At 38.1% G+C, this 26490-nt stretch overlaps 3 protein-coding genes and 1 long non-coding RNA gene across 6 annotated transcripts; 1 reads left to right on the forward strand and 3 right to left on the reverse strand.

Moving 5' to 3' along the window:
• Window positions 1-3138: 3138 nt before the first annotated feature.
• On the forward strand, window positions 3139-13481 carry LOC122085788 (protein cornichon homolog 4-like). 3 transcript variants are annotated; one of them, XM_042654368.1, is made up of 5 exons: window positions 3139-3438; window positions 6949-7130; window positions 11388-11510; window positions 12006-12086; window positions 13150-13481. In XM_042654368.1, the coding sequence occupies exons 1-4, from the start codon at window positions 3364-3366 to the stop codon at window positions 12037-12039; spliced, it is 414 nt and encodes a 137-aa protein (XP_042510302.1). In that variant the 5' UTR covers window positions 3139-3363; the 3' UTR covers window positions 12040-12086; window positions 13150-13481. The 3 variants fall into 3 exon arrangements, with proteins under 3 accessions (XP_042510302.1, XP_042510303.1, XP_042510301.1); XM_042654369.1 differs by lacking the exon at window positions 13150-13481 and adding an exon at window positions 12746-13064; XM_042654367.1 differs by lacking the exon at window positions 13150-13481 and adding an exon at window positions 12760-13064.
• Window positions 13482-16881: 3400 nt separating this feature from the next.
• On the reverse strand, window positions 16882-17835 carry LOC122087718. The gene is made up of 2 exons (XM_042656929.1): window positions 17689-17835; window positions 16882-17573 (listed from the first exon to the last, which is right to left on the reverse strand). Exons 1-2 carry the CDS (start codon window positions 17821-17823, stop codon window positions 17331-17333), a joined length of 378 nt encoding a protein of 125 aa, XP_042512863.1. The 5' UTR covers window positions 17824-17835; the 3' UTR covers window positions 16882-17330.
• Window positions 17836-17843: 8 nt separating this feature from the next.
• On the reverse strand, window positions 17844-19370 carry LOC122087717. The gene is made up of 3 exons (XM_042656927.1): window positions 18996-19370; window positions 18322-18895; window positions 17844-17940 (listed from the first exon to the last, which is right to left on the reverse strand). The coding sequence occupies exons 1-2, from the start codon at window positions 19353-19355 to the stop codon at window positions 18332-18334; spliced, it is 924 nt and encodes a 307-aa protein (XP_042512861.1). The 5' UTR covers window positions 19356-19370; the 3' UTR covers window positions 17844-17940; window positions 18322-18331.
• Window positions 19371-22785: 3415 nt separating this feature from the next.
• LOC122085889 lies at window positions 22786-23465 on the reverse strand. The gene is made up of 3 exons (XR_006142263.1): window positions 23365-23465; window positions 23013-23053; window positions 22786-22919 (listed from the first exon to the last, which is right to left on the reverse strand). It is a non-coding gene; the product is annotated as an uncharacterized LOC122085889 (long non-coding RNA).
• Window positions 23466-26490: the final 3025 nt, after the last annotated feature.

The following is a 26490-nucleotide window of genomic DNA, read 5'->3' on the forward strand; positions in this document are numbered from 1 at the left end:
CTTTGAGTTAATGTACCATTAACATACTTCAACCACCTCTTTTACCTCCTTTAATGGCCTAAGAACATTTATCATCAAGAATGTATGTTCATTCAAGGACCAACAAAGAGGGGGAAGCTTCTCCTACCAAAACCGTAGCCTTCCTTCACTAAAAACCCATTTTTCTTGCTTCCATGGTGTAGGGCTTGAAAAAACGAAGAAGCTACAACTTGGTTCACCCAAATCCGACTTAAAATGAGGGAGATATGACCTTTTGAAGTTGGAGCAATGAGATAGCCCGAAATGGAATCTTCGTACGGGTGGCGTAGGCTACACCAGCGGCGCGCGCAACAGGGGCGAAATCTGACCGTAGATCTCATATAAGAGATCTTATAATCCAAGCCGTCCGATTAAACCAACGGACAACAGATCCAAACCGTTAGATTTGAATCTCGATGACGTCATCATGACGTAGGCGCTGACAACGTCAGAAGTGTTGTCGATCTATGATTGGTTGCTTTTCCGGATTTTAAGGGAGCTTGTCTCCCACTCACAAAAGTGAAAATGCATATTGACCGTTGAATCCGAATCTTCCATGATGGCTTTAATCAGATTTCATGAGATCATTAAGATCGGAATCCTTTTTATATCTTCTATACACGCGCGAAACACAATAACATACCTAGATATAGTGTAGCGCCAGTGCATCAAGAATTATGCATCTAACCAATCAAATCCCACGCGCAAGCATCTATCTCGTCCATATCACACCAAAATCTCAGCAGCCTTTGGATGGGCATCAAGCCTACGTGGTCGAATCTTGGTCGTCCATTTCACTTCCCTTTACTTCTCTTTATTACAATCAAGCCCCTGCCTCCATATGTTTCAGTGCTTAAAGACCCCTTGCAACTCAGACCTTCAAAATATTTAAATTACACAAAAACTCCTATAATTTCAAAAATAAATTCCGAAAAATTCACCCAACACCGAGAGCAACTGATGGATTTTCGGTTTGGATTTTCGAACCGACTTTACGAAAATACTTATAACTTTTTCATACGATATCCGATCGAGATGAAACGAAGTGCGTTGGAATCTTAACTAGATGCTCTACGACTTTTCAGAAGACTAAATCATCTTAATCATCCATGTAAAAAGACCAAAATGCCCCTACACCTTTCCAATGACGTATCTTTCTCATACGGAATCGGAATGCGATGAAATCAGAACCGTTGGAAAGATTGTATTTTTTTCGTATTGTTACATGTAGAACGATTCCTTTAAAAAATTCATCTTCAATGCCGAAACTGCCCTTGACTTCCATAAATGCCGTAACTTCTTCATACGGTATCGGAATGTGACAAAATCAAATGCACTGGACTAGAAAAATTACAATCTATCTTTTTCATGAATAATTGATCTTCCAAAAATGTCATTTTCATTGTCGAAAATGCCCTCGATCGTAAATAGGCCAATTTTGCCAGTTTTGACCCAGAAACCCGCACCACCTATTAATGATGTATTAAACCACTCCATGCATACCAAGTTGCTCTGTTATCTCATCGGTGACACTGGATACTGCCATGTCATCATTTTCATCCACGTCACCCAAACTGGCCACGCCATCACCGCCAAGTCATCACTGCCACGTCATCACCGCCACGTGGCCGAGTTGCCAACAAGGACAACCATAAAAACAACAGGTGTATGATGTCTTGTATTCCGTTGTAATTTAATCCAGGGAGTACTAGTGCAGCACCTAGACAGGCAGGACGGCAGTCCCGCTAGCCGGTTAGCGGGCCATGGGGTTTGCAAGGGGGGGCAGGAGGTCCCGCTCGAATTTTTTATTTGAGGGCAATTGTGTACTTTCTGGATTAGGGTTTTTTCGCTATATATTTGTAGCGATGATTTCTTTCTCTGTAATGCAAGCAATACTGAGAGGTGTGAGGACGAGCACTATAACCCTATTCTCCATTGATAGTGAAGCAGAATCTCATCTCACCGGGGACGTAGGCAACCTTGCTGAACCTCGTAAAATCCATGTGCATTGTTTGTTTTGTTTTTCCATTATCTTCTGCATCGTTTTAAGGTTGCGTTTCTACACAGGGGACACCATATTCCCTTGCATTCTTCATTCAATGTGCAGCTCTTTTGTTTCATCGAATGTAAAGGAAAGGAAGATAGTTGGTATGAAGTTTGACGGTGAAAGGTGAAAGCAAATAAAGGCAAATATTTTCATGTTTAAAGATAGTGAATTAAATAAATCAAGACCCTTTTTTAGAAGGTATACACTATGGGAGGAGTAAGCTCCTCCCACTCACTCTAGCTTCAAAACTCGATATTCTTCGAGAGTGTGCATATGGAGTTTTCTTAGATTGAGTCTTGGATTGTTTTGAAAATGATTGTGAAGCACTCGTTATCAAGGATTGAAGCACAATTATAGTTCGGGAACTTATAAGTATCCTGTTATTACAATGCCAAAGAAATTGTTGGCCTTCTAATTCGAAGGATGCGGTAGTGGGGAAAAGATCATCTTCAACTTGGTCTTTCCAGCAGTTGGATGAGTGAGAGGTAAATTGTTGGAAGTCCAAGTTGTTGGATAGGATTCGTGTGGTGAGATAAAGAAAAGGTGCAACTATAGCTTCAAGAAGAGAAAGATGTTGCGACAATGACATGATTGAATTACTTATTTGGAAAGAAGAGGAGCCAACGCTCAATAAGATTCTGTCTTAGTATAGGGAGATTCCAACCTACTATTATTGTCCCTTCCTTTTTTGTTTAGGAGACCAAGGGCCACTTACTCCAACTTCTATCTATACACACCTTATATGTCAGAATTCAATCCCACAACCTCCTTATTGAACATCGGTTATGTATATCAAAATTACCACCACTAGATTAAACTAGCGTTCATCACTATTGTAGTCCTTGGTTTTGAAGGAGATGCAGGATTTCGCTGCCCTCAGTTGGGCTTAGACACTGCACGATTAGGGACTATTGCTTTTGTGTGGACAAGAATTATCGCAGTACATCAATATGACATTTTTTTTTTAATAATAAAAAAAAAAAATGGCAGAATTAAGTGGGCCACCTAAGAACTGAGAATCCTTGTGGGAACCTTCCTTACCTCATGATGCCAAGCGTGCCCACTCGGCAAAGTCAAAAGGTCAGGATGGGTACATTACTCACCCGGGTGAACTGGTCTGGCATATAGAGGTTTCGAAGGTGGTGGTGATTCGTGAAGTGGTTCGGCCGTCGCAGACGAAGACTCGTACAGAGGAAAAGGGTAGAACTCAAAGCTTCAAGGGCTCCTCACATGGTCTTCTGGAGTTAAAAAGGGAAGAACACGAAAGATAAAGCGAGGGAGGGAAGGAGCCAGGAGGCATGTTCGGAGGGTTTTTCTCATGGCTCTTGTTCTTTTTCCTCCTAATCGCTCTGGTCTGCCTTATCGTCTACCAGGTCAACCCTAAACCCAGGGAAAGAAATAATTATTTTTTTGTTGAATTTTCCGTAGGATCTCTTATTCAGGCCTATTTTTTTCTTGGCCGATCACTTTATGTTCATAAAATCCCTTATATTACCGCCTACTGATGAGGAATGGAAATTTAAGATTTTCTTGCACCAATAATTTGTTTTCTCTGCATTTATGGTGCTTTTTTTGGCCGTTTATAGTTGGATGCATCAGAAAATAGTCTTCCAGATACCGTAGTTGATTCTATTCTGTCTGCGATTTATCATGTTTCGTGAAAATTGAAAACGATAATTTTGGTTCAGATACCAGAAAAATCAAGAAGACGAAAACTTTGGTAGTTAATATTGGTCGGACAGCTAGCTTTATGAGTTGTTATGCAAATGGGTAAACAGCACTTGTCAGCGGCGGCAGTGGCGGACCATTGTATATACTTACTTGAGTCATATAAGATGTGCCAGATGCATCACACATCCAATGTGTATACTTTGAATTAAGAGTGGAATCTCTTTACCCAAAAAAAAAAAAAAAAAAAAAAGAAGAGTGGAATCTCAAAATTTAATCTCCATAATGGTGCATACTTCAGGTTTGGAGGGAGAGTGACATGTTGGCTATATCACTTGAAGAATTTGATGTGGCTTCTGGCTTATGGATGACGCCCTATGGCAAAATTCTAATTAGAGTTGGCATTAAAATTCATCAAATTAATATGATCTTGTGCGAGGCCATATTTGCTAGAGTAAAAGTAAGTTGGCGTTTATTTTTAAACACAGAGTGCTTGAGAATCAGCTCACAACCTAACATAGGCCACTTATGGGAAATTGCCTTTCCTTCAGTTCAAATGGGGGGAAGTCAATTGTTTTCATGGACTCTGATTCAAGGATTGTTTTGTTTGAGAACCCCTACTCTACCCCATTCCTTTTGTGGCTCTCTTATTTTGTGATGACAGTGGATTAGACATTGGAGTGATCAATGAAGCACTTCATCTAGGAAATTCAATCAACAGGGTGGGAGCAATGCAACATAGCAAAGATCACTTAACAGAAGCCATATTTTCTTCAGGTCATTATGAGAAGTTCCTTAAAAATGGTGCTCATCAGACAAAACCAAAAGATAAAATCCTTATGTTCCTATTCAAATCAGTTTCAATGTGACATTCTGAGCCATGATCCATCCCTCCAGCAGCAATTTCTATGCTATTGTTCTCTCTTCAATAAAATCCTTTCTTAACTGATCTTTTATTTTTTTGGGCGGGGGTGGTTGGGTGGGAGCTGGGAGGTAGGGTTCTTTTTCTTTGGGTGAATAAATAATTGATTACGAAAGAGGAAGAAGAATATACAAAGAACCCCTATAAAGAAGAGGGGAGAAGAGAGAGAAAAAAGGGGGGGGGATGCAAAAGAGGGGGGGGGGAAGCAAAGAGCAGCGTAAACACACTTACCAACTAGGGGGGAGGAGAATGGAAGTGGGCAAACCCCAGGAGACAACAATGAGCATGTTCTTTGGGGAGTCCCTTACATGGCAATGAGGAAGCATAGCAAGTTTAGGACTAACATTAAAAAAGACGGCTTTCCAAATCATATCAAACGTTCTAGAGTTGGAAGTCCATTTGTGAAGATTTTGTTCCATCCAAATATGGTTGGCACAAAAAGCAAGTATTCCGGCAATGAACAACAATTGCCTAGCACAATTGGTAAGTTGTGGTGCGCAAAAATCCATGGTCACTAGGAGGTCTAAGTTCGAGCCTACTGGCTGTTATCTACTTCCCCTCCCAACCTATCAGGAAAAAAAAAAGTTTGCTGACAATGTCACATGACACATATGGAGCTACCATTGAATGTCATGTCAACATAAATCCACTCTCTCATAAGTGGAAGAACATGTCTCCTGGAGGGCCAACAACTACGAAGGACACGCTTCCAAATAGAGGAGGTGAAAGGACTGAAGAAGTAGATCGTTGACATCTTCAATGCCATTTCAACAGAGGCAACAAGCGGGGGAAAACTAATGTGTTTGTATATTTAGAAAAACTGAGTGGGGAGGCAGCTAGAGCAAGCATGCCAAGCGATAAAGGAATTGCGGGCTATGTGACCTTTGAACTAGGCAACTTGCCTCCAAGGGACTAAGGTCCCTCTACGTATGACAATATCCCAAGTAGGGGTGAGGGTACAAGATGATTTTATCAACTCTACCTCGGTGGCCTGGGAAGGGGGGAGGGCAGACCAGAGATCAGAGAGAGGGGGAGGGGGGAAGGAAGGGAGCACGGAACACCATCAGAGATGATGGAAACAACATGAGCATCTTTGGGGATACTAGAGTAATCTTTGGATCTGGCGCTGACTAGGGAGAGGAGAACCCCCAACAGAATGCCAACGATCAAGCCAAAGGGAGATAGAGGATCCGCCCCCAACTAAGGAAGATAGGGTTCTTTAGTTGAGTTGAAAAGTTGAAGTGTAACTGGGTTCTCTATATTCAGCTGGAGTTTGAAACTTGGGTTCTAGTTTTAGTTCTTTTAAGAGTTTGAAATGCTATAGTGCTAATATTTTAGCATTAGGGAAATTGATGGGTCTGTATCAGCAACCATGGGGCACATTCTACTTCAATTTCTGGTTATGCAATATTTGGTTGCCTAAGGGTATACTTGATGTTGGCTGGTGTCAAGAGTTTCTATCTTGCGGTTTGCATAATCTGGGTTAGTGCTCGCGTTATTCTTGCTGTTCTTCTTCATGATTCAGATCCAATTTCAGTTCTCCATTAGTTTGGAGGAATTATATCACCCTTACTGTTGGCCAATTGCAACTAGAAATAATTTTTATTTAAAAAAATCAGTCTTACACAAACAGGAAACCTGAATCTTGAGAGAAAAGATCCTTTTCAACACCCCCCATAATTTTCTTTTCTTCATTTTTTTTGGGACGTGTTTTTTTCCCTTTTGTTTAAAGTTTGCAAAACAGTTTATTTAATGCCTAATTTTCTGAACCCTATGACTAATCAATTTTGTGATTTGCTCTCATATTCTATACTTCCTCTAAACCTTAAACATTGAAATACCGGGTTGGCCCTTTGAGGCCCATTCTATTGTAGAATGTGGTTTTCCTGATCATCGGAAGTGTCAAATTGGATGAACGTTTTGAATTATGACTGTCACCCTTGCTTGTGTGGGTTATTGTCCTCTAAAAAGTGGTCCTTTGGGAAAGGCATGTGCATAGTTTTTCTCATGGGTTGTATGCTTGATTCTATCATTTTCCTTTATTCAGTTATAATTCAACATGGAAGTTTCCAGAATATTTGTAAATAATCAAGTCTCACTGTTCAAACAAATTTATCTTTTCATTTTCTAGTGGAAGTGCACTGAATAAGAAACCTCATTTTATATTTTATTCAAGGATCCGAAGGCTATCTACATTTTGTTAAGCAATGGCTGTGTTTTGGCCTTGTTTTTCAGTCGACCCCTTCTACACTGGAAACTTACAACCTGACACTTGAAAAATATTTGTTTGCAGCTCATTTGCTTAGCAGATCTAGAGTTTGATTATATCAACCCTTATGATTCAGCAAGGCGGATAAACAGTGTGGTTTTGCCAGAGTTTGTCACACAAGGAGTCCTATCCATCCTCTTTCTCATAACAGGGCACTGGGTTATGTTTCTGTTGTGTGTTCCATACCTTTACTATAATTTCAGAAGGTAAGTCCATTTTCCTGCTTGTAAATCCATCACTATTTGCGTTTCAATATGACATAATTTTGAATCATCAGACATGCACAGAACTTAAATTCCTCTCTTATGAGGATTATGCTAAAAAGTTTAATTATTTTACCATTAATGTCGGAAGCATCAAGGGGTTGTTGCAACCTTTTTTATGGCTGTCAATCAATATACAGGCCAAAACTGAATCATGCAAATGACCTAAAGCATCCAAGTATGACAAATCCTTTCCAATAGCAAGAAGAACAGTAGCTAAGGATAATGGGGTAAAAGTTTGTATTGACTGGTTAAATTTATAACATCTGGTCAGGGGGATACTCTTTAGATCTTACTACTTGGTCTTTACAAACTATATGGATTTATGTATGATTCTGACAGAGGGGGAAAGATGGCTTGTTCCATTCTCCTGTCAGGTGCTAGCACTCCTTTACATATGGATTGTTTGACAAAGCTGTTCATCATCAATAATGAACTTTCGGATTTTGTAAAGACAGTAAAGTATGCTGCTATGTATGCTGTGTCAATTTGAAAATTTGATATTACTGTATAAGATGTTAAAAATACTCAACCCTTTACAGCCAATGCAAAACATATGCATGATTGAAGTGCAACCTCTTAGAAGTTGGAGATCATTAACAATTCCCCAAGGTGATATTTAGAAAAATAAGCAAATCAATAAGAATCGACCCAATATCATAAAATCTCTTTGGAAGTTTTTGTAATTCATTTCGTCACTCTTCAATTTTGTTTTTCTTTAAATGATCCCCAAGTTATTGCAAATGGAACCGGCCTGCACCTTTTTGCTAATGACAGGGACCGACACTCATACTTTTATTGATTCCAGTCAACAAATGATCCAAAGATCATTTAAGCAGAGAAAATATCTGCAAGTGAGACCTGTTGGTAGGTACTGGTCTGGGTTCAGTTGCAGCAAAGTACACCCAGTGGGAAGGTACTTCGGGCATTTCGCCCGAGAGGGGACACCTAATTCCCCAAATCTCAGGCTCAAAGGGTAGGCAACCAGGAAGGTCTAAGTAGATATGTAGGGCTTCCAACATTGCCAGTAGGGCCAGTACAAGACAGAATAGGGAACTGATGATTGAACACAAGAGAAGATGTAGGAGAAGAAGAGAAAGGAAGAGCAAGGACACAAGGCTAAATCTGGTAACAGGAGAGTCACCTGATGGGAAGGATGGGATCAGGGAGGAAGAAGGAGGACAAGGGAGTGAATCTCGCAGCCATAATCATAGTAAACAAACTTAATAAGTTCTATTCCTAGTCTGAAATCTGTTGTTGATTACAAGTATATAAAGAGAAGAAATAAAACAAACAAAGACTAACTCATACTCTTATCTCTTATTTCTCACATAACCTCCACAAAACAAAACATGCTAGTAAATAAAATAATAATAATAATAATAATAATAATAATAATAATAATAATAATAATAATAATAATAATAATAATAATAATAATAATAATAAAAAAAAACCAAATAAATAATTAAACAACTACTAGCCTTTATTAGACCAAAGGCTCGGGTTGGGCCGGTTCAGTCTGGGCTGGGGTGTCCAAACCTGGTTGTTTTGGTTTAACCGTTTGAGTGCCACTGCATCGATTCTCCTCCTCTGAAAAGAACTCGTCTGTGTGGAGTTTGTAGAAGGACCAAGGAGGCCATCGGAGTCAACATGCTGGAGGAGAATTGATCCTACTGTCCGCTGAATCTTGATTGCCAAAAAAGCCCTTAGCTGGAAAAAACTTCATCTCGAGCCCACCGTGTGTGAAAGAATAGGTGTTTTCATAACCACAATGTTGTGCCTTTATCAAACAACCACGGTCTCCTTGGGAAGATGTGATACACCTTGAAGGGTAGGACATCACGTTGAGCAATATTGATTAACACACCACGGTCTCCTAGCTCAATTGGCCAGATTTGGGGGCTGGCTGGTCCAGTCGAGAACCTGGTTCGATGGGGCCAGCTCCTCCTTTCTCCTTCGGTAATGTAGGCCTGTTTGGGGATCTATATCACAATAGAATAGATATGTGCCTCTTCATGAGGTCTAAGTCTGCCAAAAAGGGGCTCTACATGCTGTTGTTCTATGTCAAAGGCATGTTAGGTAAGGTAAGTGCTTTAACAATGTGCTCAGTTTATCATCAGGCTAGGTGGTTGGGAAGGCTGTTGATCACTGCTGGCTATAGCTCTGATACTAAATGATGAGGTTTACTAGGCTGAAGAGATAAATACTAGAAAACCAGAACCACAGTGAGCCAAAATTGAGAACATTAGGCAGAAAATTGACAGGATTATATCTCTCAATCCACCCAATCGATGGGGCTGAGACTATGGTCGATTGGAGGTCCTAATAAGTGGATTGTGTCTAAAATACTGAGAATGATTCCAACGGATAGATCCACAGAAAGTGACTAGAACAGAAATTAGACACTAGAATGACACAGCTCTATCTTAGGATCCAGTAATCAGATGGATCTCCAATTCTGGTTGAATGAAGTACTGTTAGAGGAGAATAATATATCAAAACTTGAGCCATATCCAAGGGCTGGATTTACTGAGATTGGAGGGCCCACAAAACAGAAACTGAAAAGAGGAAAATAGTGGTTGCAGATGCTGTAAAAAAGGAAAACATTAAACAGAATAAAGGTAACCTGTGACAGATATTACAGTGAAAAAGAGATGTTTCAGGTAAGTATTCAGACCTGCAAACCTGAGTTTCAATTGACCTCTGAACCTCCCACTCACGCCTTGTTTAATCTGCTGGAAAATTGAGAAGATGAAAGAAGGGGGGAATGATGGGGCCATATGACCTGGCTTCATCACCAAGGCCTGCAGGAAAGGCATCATCACCGGTCCCAGTTCAAGGATTCACCACGTTGAAGTTGCTGCTGCTTCACCATGGTAGCACAATGAAGAAGACATAAAATAATATGGTCAAACACGATCGAGGGGTGTTCTTCCTTTACTTGTATTTTTAATAATGAAGGCTGGACTACAAAATAAGTAACTCTCTATGTAGGAAAGTTCTAAGATAGCAACTAAGAACAATCAAAATAGTAACTGCTATGTGGCTATTGACTTGGCTACTAAGAACCATTACAAAATAGGAACTAGAGTAAAAGGTAGTGACTAGGAGAATATCGCAGCAGATCTTCAAGCTCCACACCTTATCTTCCAACAAAATATTTTACAGCAAATATAGAAACTACCAGCGGCACTCAATCTTCTAACTAAGGAATCCTACGGGAGATATGACCCATGCATACTCGGAAATAAACTGGTCAACATCCAGCCCTGTAAACCAGCAGAACCATGGGCTGGTTCTGACCCTTCTTCTCAAACTGGGCTGTATCATCTACACCAGTAATCAACTTAGTGAAACAAGAAATTCCAACCAGGATCAATGGTAACCTGGTAGCATTGTGAGCATACAGCTACAACCTTGGTTGCAGGAGATAAAACAGTAGATCATTGTCTTTCAATTATTGGATTCGATTGAAGTAACTGTGTTGGTAGAAGGCTCCGTGAAAAGCACATGATTCCTATGCCTGAACACTGCCATTACAATTATTTTTTATCAATTGAATTCGGATAGCATTGTAGAGTTTGTATTTAGTGGTTTATATTTTTTAGAAGGTACGGGTGAATATGATTTTTTTTTCTTGAATAGAAGGATATTTTATGGTTCATCACATGAATTGGGAGTACATTTTGGAGTTTGGGACCAGGTTTCTTTGTTAAAAAAAATAAAGCAAGGGGAATTTCTCTCAGTACGTGGACAACTCCTACTGTAGTAGTACCTCCCATTGCATTGGCAGTCCCCCCCCCCCTCCTCCTTTACATCATGTTTGGTGAAACAAACGAGAAAAGAGGGAATTGAGAACAAAGGTCAGAAACTGTTGTGTCACATTGTGGAAGCCCTAATCTTGCCTGTTGTAGCACCACTTGTTCACTCTATCCAGAAGAAAACCAAACTATTGGTGTTGGGCCTTGGAGGTCAGCAAGACAATTGGGTGACCTTGAGGGACTGCAAAGTGCACTGGATTTTTATTTTTTTTGGGTGGGGTGGGGTGCTGTTTGGTTGTTTCTTCTGACACCCTCTCTTAATAATCCATTTGGTTGCATGTGAATTTCTATCAGTTCATTCATTGTGTGAAGCTGACTTTGTAGAATTTGAAGAAGGATACTTACCCTGAGCTGAATTTTCTTTGTCCATGATTAGTTATACACAGAAGCAGCATTTTGTGGACATTACCGAGATCTTCAACATGCTCAACTGGGAGAAGAAGCTACGGCTTTTTAAGCTGGCATATGTTATTATCCTGCTCTGCCTAACTTTATTCTGGTATTGTTGTGAGACATCCTACTTATAGTATCATTTGAAATAATTATTTTCTCTGAGTTCAGTTTTTCTGGACGAGCATGTTGATAACATTTCTGTTTGAGGACTTCTCTGCCACCTGGCAATGTCAGATGGGGCTGAAATTTGCAGTCTGCTCACATTTCAGTTTTCAGCCCAATCGGAGTTTGCTTGATGGTAAAATAAAGCATTGAAAAATTAAGGACCACCAAGAGGGTGTGCAGATCACCAGGGGGTTTCATGGACATACAGGAGAGGGTATGTTACATGGAGGGTAAATTATTAAATTTGGGTCTGAAACATTACCCGTGACCCATCCAGACCATTACCTAAACATCTAATGGTCAGAATTGCCAATTAACCCTGACACATGGCAAAACCTGCTGTACCTGTCAACAAATACCGTTTGGGCATGAATGACCAGATATGCTTTTGCTTTATTTAAAATTGTTGTAACCTTTTTTGATAAATTCATTGTAGGATGATTTATAGCGTATTGGAAGACGATGAGTAATCTGGCATTGTTACTTGTGTTTCATTATCCTTGGGAATACTCCTACTGTAAGTTTTAATTCCATTTGAATTCATGCAGTTTATTAAATAATCTATGGTATAATGCTGAATTTTGGTAAAGCCATGCCGGAGTATCACAACCCTTTTTGTTGGTGAACCTCTTGAATTTTCTATAATTTAGAAAAGGCGATCTGAAGTTTTTACATATCATGGATAGCCTATGGCTGCGTTTAGTAGTCATTTGGTTCCAGAAATGACATTTCATGTCAAAAACAGAATTTTTAGTTTCTTTGTCAAAATGCCATTTTAAAACAAAAAAAATGGTGTTTGTGAACCCGTTTCAGAAACGATTACCCTAGTTGTTCCCTTTTTTAGTATTTGGTACGAAACCAAAATGACGGAACAAGGTTTCGTCGTTCCATCATTTTGCGTTTTTAGCGTTTTTTTCCCCCTTTTCGTTAAAAAAAAAAAAAAACTGAATACAAGAAGTTCACACCAAACGCTTTATTCTGTGTTTTTTTTCCTCCATAGAACAGAAAAACGTCACAAACATTTTTCTGGATGACTACCACATGCAGCCTAGGAATTAACTCTTTTCTGAACATTCAACTAATAGTCTGCTTATGGGTGATGTTCAAAGAAACACATAAATTTCGTGCTTCCATTACCATTTCAGTCGCTACTTTACTAATAAGGACTTACTGTAGGGTTTCTGTGCCAGGTTCCTCCTGTTCTCTAACATCTGAAGTAGGTGGTTTTTAACTTGGTCTGGATTGTGCTTGTATTCTGATTTTCTTGAATTGCGGTACGCTAGTGATGTATTCATTAATTTATGTTGTTCGCATACTGTTCATTTCAAGTGCTTTTTTTTTTTGGGGGGGGGGGTTGGGGGTTGGGGGAGAAGAGGCCATATTTATCAGAATTTCCACAGTACATTAGTGTTGCAAGCATCTGTTTTGCTCCTATTAAATTGATAGAGAATTGCAGAAACCTTTTATAAAGAAAGAGCTCTTCTTTTGCATCTTACATAAATAACTCCCTTGATTTGCAGCTTTTTTATTTTTTGGTAATATTGATTCTCAACTTTCATCTTTTCTGTATGGAATGACAGAATCGTTTAAATTTGGCATACTGGAGTTCTTTCCAGCTTATGAGGCTTCTCTGAGATTATGTATGTGTTTACGTTTGTACGCGTTCATGTGCTCAGCCGGGGAGGGGAGGAGGGAGTAGGGGGGAAGAAGAACGGGGCTGATGAGATCTAAGGATGCAAATTGATGGACCCTGTTTGGGTTACAGAACTATTGGACTGGATTTTTTTTTCTTTCTTGGAATGGATTGAATAGAGGGAAGCTTTAGTGTTACAGATGCTATGAATCAGGTTGAAACCAATCTACTTTGGAACCCCCAAATTAACAATCAAGTGATTCTTGCACCTAACCTGTATACCATCACGTCCCTATTGGTTGCATTATTCTTAATCTCCCTTCCCCCACCTCCCCCACACCACCCCACCACCCCACCAAAAAAAAAAAAAAAGCTGCATTCTTGAATCTACAGACTACAGTTGTAATTTTTGGGCTCGCAGAATTTCCTCCAGTTCTCTGTGTTTTGATCAGCATGGAGAACCTAGCGTTTGGGGGGAGCCATCAGGAAAATTCAGATTGTTGAATTAATCGTATGAAATGCCTGGGTTTGGTCCCAGAATGTTGCGATTGCCTCCGATGTGCAATCAATGGAAGAAACATTAAAGGTATTTCGATGGATACAACATTCTTTTTTTTAATTTTTACAGTGATTGTGTAATGGGATCTAGTCTATGCTGAGGCATGTTGACACGGGTTACTGTTGAGACACGGCCGGCTACTGAGACACCTGCCGGAGACAAATAGTAACTGCTAAAGAAGATGCTGCCGCCACCACCACTCTTAAACTACCTCATCAGTCACAGCAGTGGCAACGGTAGTAGAAGAAGATTGATGGTGGTGGTGGTGGCTGCGGCGGCGAAAGATTTATGTGGTTCGCCTACCCATGAAAATTAGCTAACATTTGTAGGTCTGGAGTTCAAAACCCATGTAAGGAACAAAATTGGACTGCCGGAGGGTCTAAAAACTTGGAACTTCGATGTAACCAAAGGAAATCACAGCTAAAATTTTCTTCATTTGGTATCCTTAATAAATCTAAGAATTTGGATTATACATTTTGCCATTTTTATTACTCATTTAACTAGGTTGAAATTTTACCAAAAAAAAATTAAGTGTATTACCCCTCTATAAAAAGAATCCATTATCAATCCAGGCACCGACGAACCCCTCATGTGACATGTTATAAAAAAAAAATATGCTCTAATTAGCACAACGAATATTAACATGACCTTGAGAATGAATTATTTCTAACAAATATATTAAACATGCAATGCATCTGCTAACCTAGTGTTGTAGAAAATGAATGATGCTATTTGAATTACAAGAAAAAACAATAAAGAAGAAACTTTCATTTTATTTGATTTATGAGGGAAAGGTTAGTATCAACTTAATATTCTTAATTGTGAGATAAATTAAAGAAACCTTTAAAATTGAAATCATTGGAAAATAATAGAAAACTTTTTATTAGATGATGTAGAAAAAACACTAATAAGTGGGTTTTTTCTTCATTTTATTCTTCATATTCATCCTCGCCTCTCTTAAAAATTTTAGTTACATTGAGCTTCACACTAATTGATACTAGGGTGAGGGGGAAGAGTATCTTTCTCGCATTGGTTCCACACCGTTGCACCAGCCTTAGAAAGACCTGCCTTAAACAATTGGTACTTGTTGTAAAATGGATCTGATGTTTGTACAGGAATCAATCCAAGTGTTTCAACCATTGCATTGTCACAATCATGTCCCATTTTTACAAGTTGAAGGCTGCAATTCTTGCTAACTTTGGATCTTCTAATCAACCTTATAGTGATTTCTGTGCCACAAACTTCATCATCTATATGTTATGTGCAAGTCTCTATAAAGTGAAAAAATCCCGGTCGAGGTTCAGGTCGGATTTATGAAAATGGTTCAGGAGTAGGTGCGATGTTCGTTGATGTAAGTGCTGGCACAATGAAGGCTAAGAATCCTATGATTATCATCGAAATACCATAAAAAATTGTCATCTTATTTTCTATTATTTTACTCTCAAAGGATATGAATTTTTTATTTATTTTTGATGAATTCACCTCTCTACAACAACTAATTTATGGGATTGAATTTTTGATTGGAGACATATTAAACATCTACGTTAGGAGTGAGTTGGTTTTATTTATTTAATTAGTTATAAATAATAAGTTATTCATACTCACATTAATGATATTTAATATCATAATTCTCAAATTAATAAATACTTTAATGTTCAAAAAGCTTTTATATTTTTAAAGTTCCCAATGTCTATAAGAAAATTTAATCACTTTTTGATTGTCTTAGAAATGAATAAAGTGCCTATAACTTTGGTTGATTGTTTTGAGAGAAACATTTAAGGGATTTTTTTATTGACACGGCCTAAAATATCAATAGATGTAACCTTTCTTTTTTTCTCCTTGTTTTATTTTTAAAAAATATTTAATCATTTCATGCAGGTCAAAAAGTTGACAATAATTTAATACAGTTATAATATGAAAAACAAATTTACCCTCTTTTAAAGACTTTTAGGAATAATATATGGGGTAATTAAATGAAGGCGTCAAATTCTAAATACACTTTTATTTTTATTTTTGGTGGAAAAATTCTAAATACACTAATAGATATGTCATATAAGCATTCCCAATAATAATTGTAGGGAAGAATCCTACCAGGATATGTTAGCACCTAACTATGTTTATCCCTCCTCCCTCTTATGAAATGACATATTTGTTGCCAATTGTGAGAAGATAGAGATGCTAGTTCTATGCTAGTGTATGTTATACAATCGGACAGGAAACTCAATATCATATGGCCTTGGGATGGGCCCCAAATCTAAAAGATTTTATCAATCGTCCATCCGTGAGAAAGATTTATTGAGGGTCTGAAAGCACACTCATCTTCTTAGTTCGAGCATTCTTTGGCAATCACTTGCAAAACTAGTGGGTGATGCATCACTGACCACTCCAAGTCTTCTTAGTTTGAACATTATCTCGCTGTCGCTTGTAACTCGTCCTCGATGCATCTCCGATCACTCCAAATCCATTCCACCATCGCTCAACCAACATTAACCTGTGCTTTTTTTTTTTTTTTGATACCCAGGGTGTCCGGATCTTTGACCCGACTAGTCCCTAGGGTCACTGTGATACCACTTACATAGGACCGGATCAGTTCGAGATGGAAACTCTCCTGTAGTGGCCCCAAGAAGTTAGATGCAGTGGCAAAGGTTTGATCACGGGACCTCGCTTCCTGAGGTGAAGGTTTAACCTGTGCTTTTGGGCTGGCTAAAACAATTAGGGGGCGTTTGGTTCGAATTATCCATCAGATCAGATCCCATGGATTATGGATTCTGGATCTAACTCATATGAATGAGTTTCTTTGGAATCATTTCAACTCGGTAAAAAAACTGTTTGGTTACCTGATTCTACTGGCCAGATTCTAAGTGGAAAACTGTTTGGTTACCCTGATTCTGTCACTTGATTCTAAGTGAAAACTGTTTGGTTACCCTGATTCTGGGCATTGATTCTGAGTGTAAAACTGTTTGGTTACCTTTGAGTCTTTGAACCCATGTTCTGTTGAAAAAAAAAATTCCCACAAACAAAACCTAAAAATACAATTTGGTCCACACATGTACTTTATTTTTAATTTTTTTTTCCTTTTCTTTTTTATGGTAATATGTTAAAAAAAAAAAAGTGTAACCCTAAACCTTTAAGTCTAATACTGTAGTGCAGTAATTTATTTTTTTTATTTTTTTATTTTTATTTGTATTTTTTTTTGTAAATTGAAGAGGCCAAAAAGAAGAACATTACAAGACATGATTGTATTGTAGTTCATGTAATCGAAATAGGTATCGTGTACCATATAATTCAGATCTGAAAATTGCCCAAACCAGCGGATGATTTGGTTTATGGAGATAGATATGCTTCAAAGTGTTTATAAACAACAGTCTCCAAGCAAGAAGCCAGTAATATAGGTCCTTAGGACCAAATGAGAGAAGAAGCACGTAAATACTCGAATATAGTACTGAGTCCATCCAGGTACTAGTAAATGCTAATTAAGTCTTTCTATGAAAAAAAAAAAATAGATAATGAACTCAATATCATTACAATGGCTTCAGACTTTTCTTTCTAAAAAGTTCCAAAAAAGTTCATCATACATTTTTGTTTAAATCAAGCTTCTTGACTACGTCAAGAACATCTCTCAGCATCCTCATATGACCCTCAGATTCTTTTATTGCACCGTTCAAGTATCCTTTGATATAGTCTGATGAAGGGGAAGGAGATGATGAAGTTGATGTTTCTGAGCATAGGGACCTAGGTGGAGTCTGGTAAGTATCACAACTTGGGCTTGAACTTGATATCCATTCAAACATTCCACAACCTTTGTTTTCAACCTATAAAGCAAATATAATCATTTTATAAGAATACAAGAAAATAAACATTCAAATCTTAAACATCTGAAAAAAGTTTACAAAATTAAATTAAAAAAAAAATTTAAATAATTCATACCCCAGTTGATTGTGGACAGCACCAAAAATATCGACCATAATTTGCACTTGTTTTCGCAGTTCTGACCTTACACTGACCGTTCCCACAGTCACACATCTTAAGATGGTCAACCCACATGAAGAAGTGGCAATTCATTGAACATTTAAAAAATTTGCTTCCAACATGTGACCCTGACTTAGAAGTGAAAACTGAGCAACCTTTCCCACAGTAATCACACTTTGCAATATCACAAGCGGATATATTCGATGTCATCTGTAAGTTAACACAAACATTTTCAATAGTCTATATGCATAGAAAATACTATTAAGTACACCCCCCATCTAAGTGTGATGGACAAAAAATAGGAGACTTCAATGGCACATAAACCAAATAAATTGGCTTCTTATGCGCTCCCTATATATACCATACCAAATAAACCAAAATATAAATGGACAAATAAGAATGATGTTGTCCATATTTAAACCTTGAAATCATTCAGATAGAAACATATGAAGTACCATTGTCTTAACCTGTCTTAATACTACATTTAATCCATTGTCACAGACTTAACATAAACCAAAAAGTTACTTAAACCAAACAGATACATTTTCTTGCTCAATAAAACCATTGTCGGATATCCATCAAAACACTTACTTTTATCACCTCAATTCTTCTCAATCTCTGGCAAGTACATCTCAAGCAGATTTCGCCTATCTTCTACTTTTGTTCCCAAGAAGATAATGGCAGAATTCCGCTTGGCCATGAAATATTCCTTGGCCTTAAACTTTTGTTGAAAATTGAGGTCTGGAATGGCATCAACAGCATCTATAATGGCTCTCCCAAATTCAGACTGAGATTCACTCATTACCATCTTCTCGATTGAGTTAGCAATCTGTTTCAATGGACTTACCACCTTTTCAGCTACACCCTTCTTCCTCTTTTCTCTGCCACTATTGACGGACCCACGAGGTCTTCCTCGCGAACGACTGGTACTACCAATGGGAGTGGAAGGAACACTTTCTTCTTCTTCAATATGTTCATAGTCAACACCATCATTGTTCCCTATTCCCTCAACATGAGTACCTGTCACGTCCATCATAACTTCAGTGGCAGCTTCAGAGGGGACTGTTGAATCATTCCCAGTTGCCATCTCTTTCCTTAGCAAAGCTCCAACTTCAAGGTGAATTGGGAGCACACTATGTTCCTTCCAATACTTTTGTTCTTTTTTCTAGCAATATAAAGGACAATGTCAATGTGCTTATGTTGTAAGTAAGAAACAAAAAACACACAATCATATAGAAAGACCAATTTAAAGAATCCCATTATACCCTATAATCATTCCAGAAGTGTTGAGGAGCATCAAATCTCATATCAGATGCATTCCAACCCAATCCACTTTGCTTCTGTAGGTCACTCAATGCTCTAAGCCTTTGCTTCCAAATCCGGAAGTGGTTTCTCACTTGTTCACAGTCGTAACTAGTAAATAATTTCTCCTTCAGTTGGTCGGCAATTTCAATGAACTGCTCCTTTTTCAGTCCATTATCTCCACCCTTACCACTCTTGTACTGCTTCAATACACACTCCAACATGTAATGAGAAACGACGCTAGGCCATGAAGCAATGTCCCGTGACCTACTATTAGAATCTCCTGTTGGTTCCATCACATCAAAACTAACAAAATACACCATATACAATGTGAGTATATTTCATTAATACCAAGCAATCATTAACACGTACTACTTGGGAAATTCATAAACCTAATAGTTGCTTAATAAAGATAATAGTCCACATACATGCATCCCACAGCACAAATTTGACACCAAGCAAGAAGCCCAATTACTAATTGAGAGATCCATAAACCTTGTACTGCAATTTAGTTAATAGTCCAGCAACATGCATCCCACAACACCAAAATTTAAACCAAGTAATAATAACAATTACTAATTGGGAAATCCATAAACCTTATATTGCAATTTATATAATAGTCCACATACATGCATCCCACAACAAAAAAAATTTAAATCAAGCAATAATAACAATTACTAAATACTGGAATCCATATACCTAATATTGCAATTTAGATAATAGTCCACATACTACAATAAAATCTGCTTCCAAGTATGTTTATATAGTCATCCCAAACCATGCAAAATAAAAAAAAAATTTAAATTTGTCCACATCAAAATGTACATTCCAAATTGCAATATTATCAATAACAAATATTCTAGTTCTTCAATACTCAATCTGAGTTGGACAAATCGGCTGCAACCCAATCAGCCCACATATGGTCAGCAATTTGTTCTCGAAATAGATCCCAATCACCATTCTCCAGTGCATGATCCTCGCCATCAGAACTATCATCTTCAACATCATCGTTTACTTGGTGAGAAGTGGATTGGGTACTAGTACTAGCTTTTTCAATCTCTTCATCCTCTTCATCAAGCCATCGTTCTTCTTCTTCAACATTATTCTGTGTAAGAATGTGGTTATGCAACAACACACATGCCAACACAATTCTGGCTTGTGTTTTGAAAGGATATTCTGGCTGGTTTTTCAGGATCTTGAATCTTGACTTCAGGAGGCCAAATGAACGTTCAATCACATTTCTTAATTGTGAATGTCTCAGGTTAAACAATTCCTTTTTATCAGTTGGTGACTGATCAATATTTCTCCACTCCTTCAGATGATATCGAACGTTTCGATATGGACGTAAGAACCCCTGTTGGTTAGCATACCCAGCATCAACGAGATAATATTTACCTCGTGGCAGCACCAATTTTCCGTCGCCGTCTCTATGTAATGCATTGTCTAAGATTCGAGCATCTGATGCTGATCCTTCCCAACCAGAAAGAATGTAAGTATATTTCATGTCAAAGTCACAGGCAGCAAGGATATTTTGGAAAATATCACCCTTCCTATCACGGAACCTCGGATGGTCGCTTAAATGCACCCACGCAGGGATATGGGACCCATCTATGGCTCCGATGCAGTCCTTGAAATAAGGGTAAAATCTTCCTTCATTATTTGTTATCCGATGATGCATTGCGACACTTGAAGGTTTCAATAGTATCGGGTACAATTTAATGATTGCTCCCAATACAATGTTAAAGTACCTACTGACAGTCTCACCAGAATGTCCAAACTTGTGTGCAATGATGCGATTTTTAACATTGTGTCCTACTGTATGTAGAAACATAACTAGTTGTTCATTCACTTGCACAGATCTACTATCCCTCAGTAGACCCTTCTCCCTAATCAAATGACTTAAACTAAAAAAAGCCCTCTTGCTTAACCTTATTTGTTCTCGACATGTTTTATCAGTGTGACCGATAATTCTCTCTGTTTCAGTAATACCACGTAGGGGTTCACAACGGTATGGCTCTTTCTTCAGATATTTTTTTATATACTGATCGACTGCTATAACAACAGCAGTCGCTGCAAAGATTATGATTTTCCTTCGCCTCCTGTAGCCTTCATCAAACTCCATTGTAAAAGTAAATCTACATTCAAATTGAAAAAATAATAAATTGGTGCTATACAAATTTGGAAATAAAGTTTTCAAATGCAATTCATGTTTGATGTAGAACAAAAAATTAAAAGATTCACACATGACAGAAGATAGGGGACTCTTCCTAAATCGTAACAGACATCAAGAGCTCATGTAATGGGGTAAAAAGAAGCAATGGCAAAGAAAAAACAAATTGTTACTGAGTACCCACGGGAAGGTTGTGAGATTCAACCTTTTTTTCTGCTTCCATAACATACCATGTCAGATATTCATCTGTCTACATGACCCAAAAAACAGAACATGAAACCAAAATTCATGGGATTCATATTACTAGAAATAAACAAATAGAATCATAGTAATAGGAGCAGATAATTTTATGGGATTCATATTACTTATAAGAAATTGACTGAACTCATTTCTGCAAATGTTTTTTCAAACCAGTTCTGATATCTTAAATAATTTTATGTGTTGATTTTTTTTCATATCAGTTTTGATATCCTAAATAGTTTTCTGGGTTGATTTTCTACTTTTAACATTCCATTATGAGTTAATCTCCTGTCCAGTTTGGGGTTCCAGAATTTCTCACTTGATCATTAGGTAATAGCTGTTTTCAGTTGTCTGTGATTAGCTAAATGGTTACTTCTATTTCATTGTTTTCTTTTCCTGTAAAATTGACTTTTATTTTACACCTATATTTGTAAGTTACTAAAGTTGGAATCTGCAGGTCCTATAAGTATGATAATTAGGAATTTTTCTCCTCTCTATCTGGTTCCTGACACCCACCATACATCTTTTTGGGCACTACTGCAATTATAAATCAAGAGGAATTGGAGTTGTAGAAAAGCAGTATCTTGCAGTTGAGTACTTAAAGGAGCAGCCTCATGGAGTCAAAAATCCCATTGCATTATAGTATTATAGCATGTCAATCCATGTTATTTCCATATTCTGTTTCATTCTAGTAACAACTTATCTCCTATATGCAGGACGAGGATTGCCTGTTCTGAATGAAGAAGGTAATCTAATCGGTACTGATTTGGAGGATTCTGACAAAAGTGGTTGGAACTCTGACTCCATGGCTGTTTCAGAGGTATTTATATTTCTTCTTTTGGTACAACACTGATTGATATTTTTGTTTCCGAATTATTTATATTACCATCCAAAAGGAATTATTTTGAGTGTCAGTATCAGTTTTATGCCTGTTGGTGTTTGTAAAATTATCAGAAACCAAATTTGGAAAGAGGAAAAACATGAAACTGCTTTTTCCCTGTATGGGATGATGTTTAATTCTCTAATGGCAAATTCTTCTTTTAGACCAGAACAAGGAAAGTTAAGAGTAGTTATTCTTCTTCTTCTTTTTTATTTTTTTAATTCCAATCCTGTGATGTGTTGCTCTATCAGAGATGAGGTTCAGTAGGGGTAGTTTGTAATTCAAGTTGGGGGCATCGAATGGCAGAACATTTGTTATTCATTCAGTAAGGAAAATGTTAGTGTCATGTGGAATAATTTTGGAACCGTCTCATATTCATTCATTCATTCATTCATTCATTCAGAAGAAGAAGAAGAAGAAGAAGAAGAAAAACTGAAACCGTATTTACATTACAGTAAGAACACGGTTCCAAAGAAGAAAAAAATCACATAAATGTCGAAATCTAACCTTAAATCAATCTTCGATTCTAGTTATTCAAACCTTGGAGTCGATCGTCTGATTTGGAAATAGGGTAAATCCTAGATATGAAGTTACAACCTGAAAAATAGAAACCGAACTTCAATAATCCTAATAAAACACAAATGAAGCCCAAGAATACAAAGAAAAATACAAATAAGAGGGGAATCTCACCTTCAATCAACTCGGTTTTAGGTGTTCTTCTCAGATGCGAGCTGTCATGGCCAGAGGGTAAATGTTAGAAACCCTAGACACAAATAATGAAGAAGAAAAAGAGAAGGAAGAAAGAATAAAAATACGAAGAAGAAGAAGAAGAAGAAAACGAAGACGAAGACGAAGAGGAAGAGGAAGAGGAAGAGGAAGAGGAAGAGGAAGAAGAAGAGGAAGAAGAAGAAGATGAGCGGAAGAAGACGAAGACGAGAAAGCAGAGGAAGCAGAGGAAGAAGAAGAAGAAGAAGAAGAAGAAGAAGAAGAAGCGGAATAAGAAGAAGAAGAAGAAGAAGAAGAAGAATCGCAGAATCTTTACCTGTTGCTTCACCGTCGCTGAACCTCGGTCGGACTTCACCGGCAGAATCGCAGGATGATGTGGAAATGAACTCCAGTTGAATCCATCGCTTTTATACGAACCTCTGGAACCGTGACTCGATTCCGGATTAACCTATTGAGGTTAATCCGGATGAATCATGGTTTTTAGTTGGTTACCCTGATTCTACTGGCCACCATGACTCCGAACCGATTTTTCACAAAAATGAACCAAACGATTTAATTTAAACCGGAAACTGATTCCCTGGGATCTGGTCCGATGGATAAATCGAACCAAACGTCCCCTTAAGGTTCTGGGTTTGAAGCCCGTCTCCAACTCTCACCCTCGTGTCTCCCCCGTCTCCTTCCTCTCCTCTAGAAGCCACAAGCGTTCCCCCTCCTTCACCACAATTGAATCTACATTCCCGAAACCCTAGAAATTCCACACACAAAACAACTGAAACCACCATTTTTCCCTCTGCAAAGTGTTAAGGTTTGGGGTTGCAAGGGACCTTGATTCCTCCTGATTACACTTCTCATAAATCTCTACACTATACAAAAGAAAAAAAACACTGATCAAATCCCTTCAATCCAAGGCTTCTCTTAGGATTCAGGAACCACCACCGTCTGAATCACTAGAAGACGAGCCCGAGCCCCTAAGACTTGACTTGCCTCCTTCTTCTGCTGATTCCGAGCGATGTTGACCCATGCTTGATCCACCACATCCAAGAATTCTTTAACTATCTCAAGTAGTTGGAGTGAAGGAGTACCTTTAGCCTTGGAAGCTCCTGATTGGTACTGTGTTGTCTTCTTCACAAGCTCCATGACCCTTGTTTTCTCCTCTTCTGCGGCCTCTCAAGAATTCTTTCATTTCTCTCACAAACCCTAAACCGTAAATAGAATCGGATTTGATTCAAAACGAAAGAAGAGGAAAAGGAAAGATTTGGATTTGTCTAAAGAAGAAGAAAAAGATGTACAAAAAATAGGGATACATGTACAAGAAACATAGGAGAGCTGGTACGTGCAAAGTTTCTCCCTTTTTCCTCTATCTTGTAGGAGTAGATTAAGACAAGGAATAATGAACATCGTGGCTAATTAGGAGGGGCCAACCTCAATCTCAATCTCAATCTCAATCTCAAGAGAGATAATTTTAGGTGTTTAATCATGTGCATGACTCCTCTTTGTTTTTTCGGTGGGACATGATTTTTCCATTCTCTAGTAAATATGTTTCAACAGGTTACAAGAGAAAGGTGGTTATAACAGACGAAATATTTTTTTATTTTTATTAATTTTTTATTTTATTTTTGATAGTTAGGGAGGGGAAATAGATTACAGCCAAGAGACTCGAACCCGAGACCTCTTGGTGAGCATGGGTTTTTTACCCACCACAATTCACTAACTACGCTATGCAGTTGTTATTTAACAAACGAAATTTAGCTGTTGCCCGGGCTGCAACCCCTCCGGTAGCCAAAGAAATAGAATCTATAAGGGTAGTTTGGAAAATACCATAACCTAGGAGGGTATTTGTGAACTCTAGGGGAAGTGAATTATTCCATTTATTTGGCTATCAGTATGGGGTTGCAGCTACTTGGCTGCAACCCAGGTAGCAGCCAAATTTTTTCCGGTTATAACCTACCATGACTCTACCTCCCACGTTCAAGTTCTGCCCACTACTTGCCACCTCTACATACAACTTAAATACAGACACTTACACATGTAGTAACAAACTCGACCACCTACACACACTTACACATGTGATAACAGACTCAACTACTTACATATTCACACATGCGATAATAGAGGAAGTTATACATTAGGTACTTAACAAGAGGATCAAAGGAGAGGAGGGTCGAGACTGTCGGCGAAGAGGTTGATAAGATGGGCGTAATCGTCATAGGAGGAAAGCGGGACAAGGCGACGGAAGGTGTCCGACTTGCTTTGGGGTTTATGGATGATGAGGGTAACTTATATTTGCCACGAAAGTAAGCATCTTGAAACTTCATAGGAGGTGTCTGGTAGCACAACGAATATTAACATGACCTCGAAAATAAACTATGTTTAACAACAACTATATTAAACATGTAATGCATCTGCCAACCTAGTTTTATAGAAAATAAAGATATGATGCTATTTGAATTACAAGAAGAAACAATTAAGGAGAAACTTTCATTTTATTTGATTTATGAGGGAAATGGTAGTATCAACTTAATTTTCTTAATTGCGAGATAAATTAAAGAAATCTTTGAAATTGAAATCATTGGAAAATAATAGAAAACTTTTTATCAGATGATGTAGAAAAAAAACTAACAAGTGGGTTTTTTCTTCATATTCATCCTATTCTCTCTAAAAAACTTTAGTTACATTGATCTTCACTAATTGATACTAGGGAGAGGGGGAAGAGTATCTTTCTTGCATTGGTTCCACACCGCTGCACCAGCCTTGGAAAGACCTACCTTAAACAATTGGTACTTGTTATAAAATGGATATGATGTTTGTATAGGAATCAATCCAAGTGCTTCAACCATTGCATTGTGACAGTCATGTCCCAATTTTACAAGTTGAAGGCAACAATTCTTGCTAACTTTGGATTTCCTAATCAACCCTATAGTGATTTATGTGCCACAAACTTCATCATCTATATGTCCTGTGCAAGTCTCTATATAATGAAAAAAGGATTTTTACATCTACCTCCCCTGTTGTTTGCCATAATTACATAATCCCCCTTGAAAATTGAAAAATTATATTTAAACCCAAAAAGTTCACACCGTTAGCATCTTATTTGGCTTAAGCCGTTACTTTCATTGAAACAAATTGAAAACCCCAAAAAGCCCTCATACCTTTATTCCAAAAAACCCTATCTTCCCCTTTCAATCCTTTCAGTTTTGAGTATGCAAGTAGCGAGCAACGAAGACGAACTCTTCGACGAAAGGTTCTCCTCTCCGGCGAAGGTCCTCCTCTTCGAAGAAGGTCCTCCTCTCCAACGACGTTCTCCTCTCTGACGACGGTTACTCGGAACGTGAAGGATGATGGTTGACGGCTACTTGGCTTCCCTTTATTCTAAGATGGAAGTTGCCCTTATCCTCCCAGGCGACGGGCGATGAGGTACTGAGCAATCCGACGTGCAATGAGT

This window comes from Macadamia integrifolia, chromosome 8 (genome assembly GCF_013358625.1).
Source record: "Macadamia integrifolia cultivar HAES 741 chromosome 8, SCU_Mint_v3, whole genome shotgun sequence".
NCBI classification, from domain to species: domain Eukaryota; kingdom Viridiplantae; phylum Streptophyta; class Magnoliopsida; order Proteales; family Proteaceae; genus Macadamia; species Macadamia integrifolia.